The sequence below is a fragment of the Nannobrachium achirus genome, assembly GCF_963921795.1.
Source record: "Nannobrachium achirus genome assembly, chromosome: 22".
In the NCBI taxonomy this organism is placed as follows: Eukaryota; Metazoa; Chordata; class Actinopteri; order Myctophiformes; family Myctophidae; genus Nannobrachium; species Nannobrachium achirus.
Genome location: NC_137829.1, coordinates 18,826,081 through 18,834,929, shown reverse-complemented (window position 1 = coordinate 18,834,929; position 8,849 = coordinate 18,826,081). Strand labels below are relative to the sequence as shown.

At 40.9% G+C, this 8,849-nt stretch overlaps 1 protein-coding gene across 1 annotated transcript; it reads right to left on the bottom strand.

Moving 5' to 3' along the window:
• Positions 1–2,816: 2,816 nt before the first annotated feature.
• med11 (mediator complex subunit 11) lies at positions 2,817–5,759 on the bottom strand. Its single transcript, XM_080752482.1, has 3 exons — positions 5,526–5,759; positions 4,090–4,220; positions 2,817–3,081 (listed from the first exon to the last, which is right to left on the bottom strand). The coding sequence occupies exons 1-3, from the start codon at positions 5,593–5,595 to the stop codon at positions 2,938–2,940; spliced, it is 345 nt and encodes a 114-aa protein (XP_080608608.1). The 5' UTR covers positions 5,596–5,759; the 3' UTR covers positions 2,817–2,937.
• Between the last annotated feature and the right edge of the window lie 3,090 nt (positions 5,760–8,849).

The window sequence follows — 8,849 nt, the reverse complement described above, 5'->3', positions numbered from 1 at the left end:
TAAAGTTAGCATATTAATTACTGTATGTTCAAATTACTAAGAAACATCACAGTATGGGCAAGAAAATACTTAAAAAATAGCAAAGCAGTGGGTGGAAACAAATAGAACAATATTCTGACCAGATGTGGAGGATGCCATCGTCTACCTGCTACACAGACACCTGGAGAGGCCACCGAAGACTGGCATACAACATTTTAATAACATCTCAGATTAAAGTAAAAATAGGCAAGCTTGTGTGTACACAAAAACATTCCCCCCTCCCCTCTATGACAGGCATGTCTTTGATGCTTTCATTGATTCGAGAGATCACTAACGAGTACTTGACACGTTTATGGCCCAATCAATTATCTTAGTGCACAACCCCTTTGAAGTTCAAAGGGAGCAATTAAGAGCTCTTGCTGAGCTCCCCTGACAAAAATGTCCCTCCACTGTTTCGGTTGACATTTAATGTCAACATAAAGAATGGAACAGAACAGAAATACAGCCAGGGGATGTGTCTTTCTTTTCCCAGCACAATAATATAGTTACTGATGAAAGGAAATGACTAAAAATGTATATACTGTACATAATAGTCTTAAAGTTACCTAGTTTTCCTTTAAATGACAGTTCGTCTATTTAATTTTAATTGGTTGTTTTCCCTTTGTTTACCAAATGATGTAAAGAATTTTTCTATACACTGAGACTGAGGATGTAATTTGACTTTACTTTGGTAGGCCTATAGTATGTAATTCATTGTTAACATATTTTGTAGACTAGACCCCAGGAAGACTAGCTGCCATTCAAACGGTACCTAATGGGGATCCATTCCAAATAAACATTGTCGTAATACGGTGACGCAAGCCAAAAACAGCCAAACTGCGAGCTCACGAAGGGTTGAGACAAGCTACTTTCAGTGCCGTTGTACGACACAGAATCTACCTCCATCTACCACTTCACACCATCCTGCTGTGAAGTGTGTCCATGTTGGGGGTAACATCAGGGATGCCAACAAACGAAACATTGCTCAGTTTCAGTTTGTTGGTAGGTGGGATGAACGCCTCCCCATCCCCTCGAGACTCTTCAATAGTTGGTGTAATCGAGAACCAGAAATCAAAAGTTCTGTGATTTATTTGAATAAATAAAACCTAAAAAACATAAATAGCCGATCTACAAGTTAACATTGTGTCTGTTTCGCAATGTGGTATTTTCACTATTTTAACTAACTTCGAGTTTCGAGAATTCAAGTTAGTATCACCTCCTGAGCAGGGCCCAAATTAGGTTCTGAGAACCTCATCTGAAAGCCATAGCGTATGGAAGCAAATGAATCCAGAACCCACGGTTTGCGTAGTCCTTGTAGTCATAACGAGCCGTATGACTAGCAATAGCATGAATGTGAGGAGCACATTCAGCACGCCCTAGCATACCATAAAGTGACTTGGACAGTCCTTTGTGCACAACCAAGCTTGACCCCTTAAGACCACTGTTAAGCCAATTTTGTAATTTTTTTTTTATTAAACTACATTTCACACAACTGAATAGCTAATATCACTACTACCTACAGTACTTTCTTTTTCGGCAAACACATTGTTCTGTTTTGTCAAACAGTACAGTAATAATGTGTAAATATACTATATTAAAGTCAAATGTAAAGAACAGATTTTCATAATCAGGACAGTAATTTTGTACATTTACAAAGGTGTTATAAAAAACAAACATATCATTGTGGGAAGAATATAGGCAAAATGCCCAATTTATTTTCATACATTGTTTGCAAAAGGTTATGTGAAATGATGTTGGCATCTATTTCCAAAAATGCATGAATTTACTTGTTTTCTTAATATTGATACAAATTACATCAACATCACATAACATCAAAACAATTTTGGATTCCATTTTGGATTCCTAACTTTCAAAAGCATACAAAGCTTCCTTATAAATGTTTCCCAGAGTAAAAAACAAACAAACAATTGAATTATCTGCCAAAAAATATAAATTTTAACAATTTTGCTACATTGCAAAACTCCTTTGAAACCTGAAAGCTATGTAAACACTGAATCATACGGGACCTCTTTTATTTAGTCATAAATAGTCATAAATGTCTTATTGAAGTGTGTGTTGTATCATGTTATGCATTAAGTGCTATAAAACCACAACATTGTTCTTTTTCAGGTCAGAACGGCTGCAACAAAGGACTTGCCTCGGAGGCTCGGAGCAACCACCCTTTGGATGTGTCTGATTTCAGTCACTCATTCACTACTTCCTGCTCCAGGGTTTCCCAAAGTGGGTGCCGTGATGCCAGTCCAGGGGTACCTCAGAATAATCTGATAACATTTGGAATTCATCTCACTGCAACAATATCACTGCACTGTACTTGAGTTATTTTTCCATCCACAGCCAACTCTCTTCACCAAAAAATAGCAGATCTACAAGCTCACAACGCGTCACAACTTGTAGATCGGCTATTTTTGGTGAAACTTCCCTCCAGAATAGGGATGCTGGGGTTTAAGTATGTTATTTTCAGTCTGATGGAAACTGATATCTCTCCAATATGATGTAAGATTCTAAAAAATAACAGTGTAATTCAGGGGTGCCCGTGGATGAAAACGTTATTTGAAAACCCCTGCCCTAGAGGACTACAGTGAATTTGACTGTTCATTGTATGATACAAGCCAATATATTGGGTAAAATATTGATCACTATACATTCTGACACCACTACAAAATGGTGTAACAGCCTCCCTCCCTGCGCAAGGATGGAGAGCGGGAGGGATGTGCTTCCTACCAAGCGCTCGTTTGTAAACGGCATAAATCAATATGGTAACTTTGATATTATGAACATTCAGCTGGCGAATGCACACTTCCAAGTAGCTTGGTATGGGAATGAAGGTCATGGAGTCACATAGACTTAAAGCTTGGGGTAAAAAAAAACGTCTTCACCACCTCAATAGCGCCCTCTGTCTCACGTCTGCTGGTCCAACATCAGCTCACAGGTGCAGCCCAGTTCTCCCAGTTTGACCTTGGCGTACTCTGCGCGGTTCAGTGCCATCTGACAGTCCTTCCGGGCTGAATACGTTGAGCCCTCATGAGGCTGACCTGTAGCCACCTGGGTTGGAGAGAAGGGGTGCAGAAGTTAATCGAACAAATCAATTTAATCGATTATTATTATTATTGAGATGGCAACACAGTGAGACAGCGTCTGTGTAGGGCAGAGTCCTGCAACGGGCCGGGGACCCACGGATACCCGGCAGGTACCCGCGTTTGACGGGCTAAAACGGACGAAAAAATATACTTATAAGTTTGCGGGTACGGGAGGTACAGGACTAAACGCCGGCAGGTGACATTTTATTGTGAAAATCAGAGAGCACCGTTTCAGCCCTAACGTCACCTCACAGTACAGTGCACACAGTGAGCAGCAGGACACAACACACAACCACAGCATGCGTTAAGCAACACGGATGTTCTCATCATAGCAAGGGTGGTTTAAAAGGCTAACTAAAAGAACAAAGAGTGGCTGACTGACGACCTGGCCTTTATCTAGCTGCCGGAGAATGATTGGAACAGATGTGCTTTTAAAGACGGGGTGAAATCAAAAACACGTTTTTCACACTTTTAGAGCATATCTGTAGTGATAATATGGCCATACCTAACACTAGATGCCAAAAAAATAGAAAATAAACAATTCTGTGTATATTTATATCAAAGGTCCCTAAATAGGCCATTCTTAAATACTTCCTGTGAACAGAAATTCAAAAAGTGATGACATAGATGGAGTTTTTGAATATAAATGAACCTTTGATTACATTCACCTGTTTGTTTCCCATTGCTGGCTCCCATTAATCCCATTACTCAGATTTTAAATCCCATCGCCTGAAGGGCTGGTCCCCTCGGATAGGTTCAGAAACACACAGGCTTCCTTTTCAAACTGAAACTTCAAAATAAAATACCCAAAATAGTCATTTCATTGGGTCTTTAAGCCCTTAAACCAGGGAAAGCATAGATGTCATTTTTGATTTTAGTGTTGGCAATTAAAAAAATATGCGTTATGAGCTCAAATAATTGAGATGATCTCAAACAACTGCAATCAGGCGATTATTGCAAAAGACAGGCCTACCTGCGTGAGGTATCGTATCTGAGAGCTCAGTTCACTCTCCACCCGGTTGACGGAGCTCTGGAACTGCACCAGCTGTCTGTCCAGGAAACTGGCGTTGTGTTTGTCTTTAGACAGCTCCAGAACGATGTTACCTGGACATCAAAGATGGGAAGTACAATCAATCAATATTCTGTGCAAAGGGTACTTTCTTTTCTGTGTGGAGTTTGCATGTTCTCTTTATGTCTCCTAGGGTAGGTGTACCCTCACAAAAAATATGCCTCCCCAAGGCCAGGCGGGGAAAAGGAACTGGTTTGAATAACTTGTTCCTTCCACGCGCTATGTCCAACCGGGGAAACTCCCCTCTGCCAGGTGAAAAAAAGCGTCTTGGACTCCTCATGCATAGAAGCAAGCATGAGGTCAGTCCGTTGTCTCCCCAGATTGGCAGAGGGAGTGGATTACATTAGATAATTGACACCAGGTGAAAAATGGGTTATAAAATCGTGGGATGAAAAATTATCTGTATTCTGAGCAAAAATCTTTCACGTTTTTCAGGTCACCGTTGTTATAGTCACTACGGATGGGATCCTTTAGGATTTTAACAATTCCGGTTCCTTCGTGATTCCCTCTTAACGGTCCGATTCCAAATGTGATGGAACCGATTCCAGTTCCTCAATGTTGAAAAATATAGAAAAAATAATCACCTGCATGGAATTTATTGACATAAAGTAGCTCATGTCTGCAGTGGATTTTTATGAAACAAAAACTTGGATAAACCAAGCTTTCCGTAAAGCTGCAATGCTGGTGAGTTTGACCAGAAACGACTTTTATGTTTGGATGAATGGGCTGTTAAAGGTTTTGATTGATTGAATACTTTATTAGAAGGTTGCATAGGAAGAAGTACAGTTTCATGACAGTACACATCACTGGTACAAGGTCAACTAAAAGGAGATCCTAGTAAGCTTTTCTGTTTATTTACACAGGAACCACTTTATGTATCTCATATAACATTGAAAGACAGACGGATTATAGAACACAGTACTTTGCATAGGATATCACCACTAACAAAAAGGGAAAAGGCATATCAAAAGAATAAAAAAAGGAACAAAAGAAGAAGATATTTATATTTACATTGGAAAAGGGGGGGAGTATGGGCTTAGTATATTACAAGTTTCGAGTAGCAGCCATCAGTAGTTGACTTTTCAGACCGATTTTAAAGGAGTTTAGGGATTTACACTTACAGTCCTTTATGGCTTGTGGTAGGGCGTTCCACATGTTAGTGTGGTAGATAATTATGACTTATTTCAACAAAAACAATGCCGCTTACACTTACTGCACCTTTGAGATGTCCTTTCCTTGACATAAAACACATTTTAGAACCACTGGTGCGCACTGTAGTCATGTAATCATGTAAAAGAATGTAATGTTATTCATATTAAAGTAAAAATGAAGTCACGAACCAGCACACTGTAGCGTCATGGCGATCTCTTTCTCCACCTCCTCCAGACTCCGCAGTCGCTCGTTTGCCATGAAGACTGAACACAACAGCGCTAAACTCACCCAACGCACACACCTTCAATCTCTCTCAAATGTCTATGTGTTGCACGCTGTATATATAGGTCTAAATGACTCTGAAACGTAGACAAATGCGGAATAATTCAGTAGCATGAACAAACAACAATAAGGTGCGCACAATAGTGACGCAATCGCCGCCACCAGGCGGACACTAGGTGATGACGTAAAGAGAGCGCATATTGGTATTTTTTGTTGCAGCTCTTTCAGTCCGAGTGTATCAAAAAAGCAACTGGGTTAAGCACCGTTGGTCCGACCAGTTTAAAGGAGCCATAGTCAACTTTTTCTTGAAAAATGGACGCTAAAATAATAAAATAAATAATGTCGAAAATATTTTATAAAGAATATTAAGCTTCATATACAGTGTTTCTATTCAATTCAAAAATGATCACAAAAGGCGTAAAATCATGATAAAATAATCATTTTGGCCATTGTCAGGCTGACTTTGTTTACATCCCCAAAGTCAGCCTGACATTATTTTTATTTTAGCGTCCATTTTTCAAGAAGAAGTTGACTACCAGGTTAACATTCACCAGAGTCGGCAGGTTAGCATTCACCAGCATTAGTTTTACAGAGGTTAGGGTTAAGGTTATCTCTGGAACGTCCCCCCGACTGCCTTCTTCAAGTTCTGTAGTGGCAGTTGGTTTGGTTGCCGTGCGTTTCTGTGACCTCAGAAAAAGAGACATCACGTTAGCCTGGCTCCAAAGCAGGGATCCCCACTAGCACTATAATAACATAGGCTATTGCAGGGGTCTTCAACCTTTTCAGGCCAAAGACCCCTTAGCTGAGAGACAGAGACAAAGCAGGGACCCCCACTATATGTTGTATAAAACTGTGATGCAGATTTTCATCGATTTCATAGATAGATTCATAGACTTGTTTGACAGCTGTCATCAGTCTATGTTGGATTCGTGTTAATGTGTTTTTTTAGACATTTAACCACTTAAATCATCAATACTTAGTAAATTTGACCTTTCACATTGTACTTGGTCTGTTCTTTTTCTTACCTCTACATTCGCCAATTGCAGTAGGCCTAGCAATTAACAATAATTAATAGGCTAATACAATGCATTGAGTTCCCAACTGCACTTCATCCCAACAACACATTTCCAAATATAAACTAACACTCCCCAAAAACACAGTAGCTGCTGCTGATGTAAAAAATCCATCATCTGAGCGACAGTTTTAAAGTAGGCCTACAATGATCACACGAAAAACACAACAACAACAACAAAAAAGATGTTATTTAATGAAAGAAAGACATGATAAAAAAAAGGCCAACATTGATGGGTGGGCCAGCTTTCTACATGGGTGACTCATGGCTGGGCCCCTGGCTGCTGTGTTTCTCCAGTCCACCAGAGAGCAAAATGCATGAGCGGTGAACAGTGAGATGGATGATTGTTATAACCTTGTTGGTTCCGGTTCCGGTGCTGAAGCTGGGCAGAGTGAAGTGGTGGATCTCTTGTCGCATCCATCACAAACTGTAACTGTAAATCTTATTTAAGGTTTACTTTAACATTTACAAAACATCACACTGAAATCAAGTATGTTGATTCAATCTGAATTCTGTATTGTTACCAGGTCCAAGAAAGGGTGTGAAAAGGACTTAAATAATCGTCAACATTTTACTTTCCCTTGTCTATGACATATTCTATTGATACTTGAGACAATAGTGTGTGCCAGCGGCTACGTCATTGTAGTCCTTAGCGGCCATTTATTGGGTCAAAACACAGGTGTTTCAATTGTTTGATTGCATAGAACTAATGCTATAGTCTAATCAGAACACCTGTGTAAGGCTGTGTTTACCCAAGAAATGGCCGCTCTTAGAACTACATTTGGCACACCCTATAGAGAAAAGTAGGATAGCCAGTTACGTTACGTGTCATGAATAATAGTGAATCTGTTTTACGTGTAAATATGACAACTTTTCATTGTTTAATTCATTTGGTTGCCTTCTGTGAGCGACAAAAAGCTGCTGGTGGGAACAGTTCTGAACACAATTCTGCCCACAATAACTCACGTTTGTGGACTGGACACACATCTGGTTGGGTTGGGCTCTTCGGTCGGCGGCCCCTTGATGGCGATGTGACTTACTGCCTGCGGACGTCCATATCTGGATATAGGTTTTGTGCCATGTCTTTGTTACGTCACGGCCGACGCATATATAACGGACGTTACTGCATGTGGTCGAAGGGATTGCTCGTCACGACGCGACTGGCAACAACATTTTTGATGTTTAAGGATAACCACATATTGATGAAACGCCAGTTAGAGAGCCTCAGGGAAGAGATGTTTGCAAAGCAGAAGATCTGGGATGAGGAGAGAACACAACTGGTTGAAGAGCTGCAGACGTCGGTTAAAAGGTTAGTCTCTGCAGAGCAAACGATTCAAGCCATGGAGGAGGAGAGCACAGAGAAAGAGCAACAGGACATGGAAATGGACATGGCCCTCCTTCAACTCCAAAAGAGGTTGGAAGGGAAGGAGGAGGAGCATCACTGCATTGAGAGAGAGGACAACAAGAGGGGCCTGTTTGAGAAACGCAAAACGTGGAAAGAGGAATGTGAGCAGTTGGTAGACCTGTGGAAAATAAGAATTGACTGCTCTTGCCATGAAACGCTCATCACAGAGAACAGACAGCTCAAGCACCAATTGGACCTTATCCAGGAAGAGCTGAGGACCAAAGAGACTCGGTGGTTCTTGGCATTTAGCATGGAGCAGGAGAAATGGGGGAAAGAGAGACGGGGACTAGCTGGAGAAAAGGACGCTTTGGCTAAGAAGAATGAACAACTCCAATACCAACTGCAGTTGGTATTGGACGAACTGAGGAACCAAAGAAACTTGTTGGTGCATGCCGCAGGAGAAAGTGGGCAAGGAAAGGGAGAGACTAGCCGGAGAAGATGAGACTTTGGCTAAAGAGAATGCAAAACTCCAGTACCGACCTCTGGATTGACATCCAAAAGCCTCAAGACCATGCATGACTCACTTACTGTATCACCAACTCACTAAAACAGGATTAAGCAAATGTTAATGGGATTGGTCATTAAGATACTCAGTGCCCACAGGCAGAACACCAGAGGGATCTCCCCCGATCTGGTAACCCCCAGATTTAGCACAAACATGGCCTCAAAACTTGGCCATTGCATCTGCAATGCTCTGACATCATCCATCAAATGATGTGAACTTCTGGCTTCCTGAAAAAAGCATCTGTCAGA

Coding starts and splice junctions, on each gene's coding strand:
- med11 (XM_080752482.1), bottom strand. CDS start 5,595: ATGGCAAACGAGCGACTGCGGAGTCTGGAGGAGGTGGAGAAAGAGATC. Junction 4,221..5,525: donor CATGACGCTACAGTGTGCTG/GTTCGTGACTTC, acceptor TTTGATGTCCAG/GTAACATCGTTCTGGAGCTG. Junction 3,082..4,089: donor AGATACGATACCTCACGCAG/GTAGGCCTGTCT, acceptor TCTCCAACCCAG/GTGGCTACAGGTCAGCCTCA.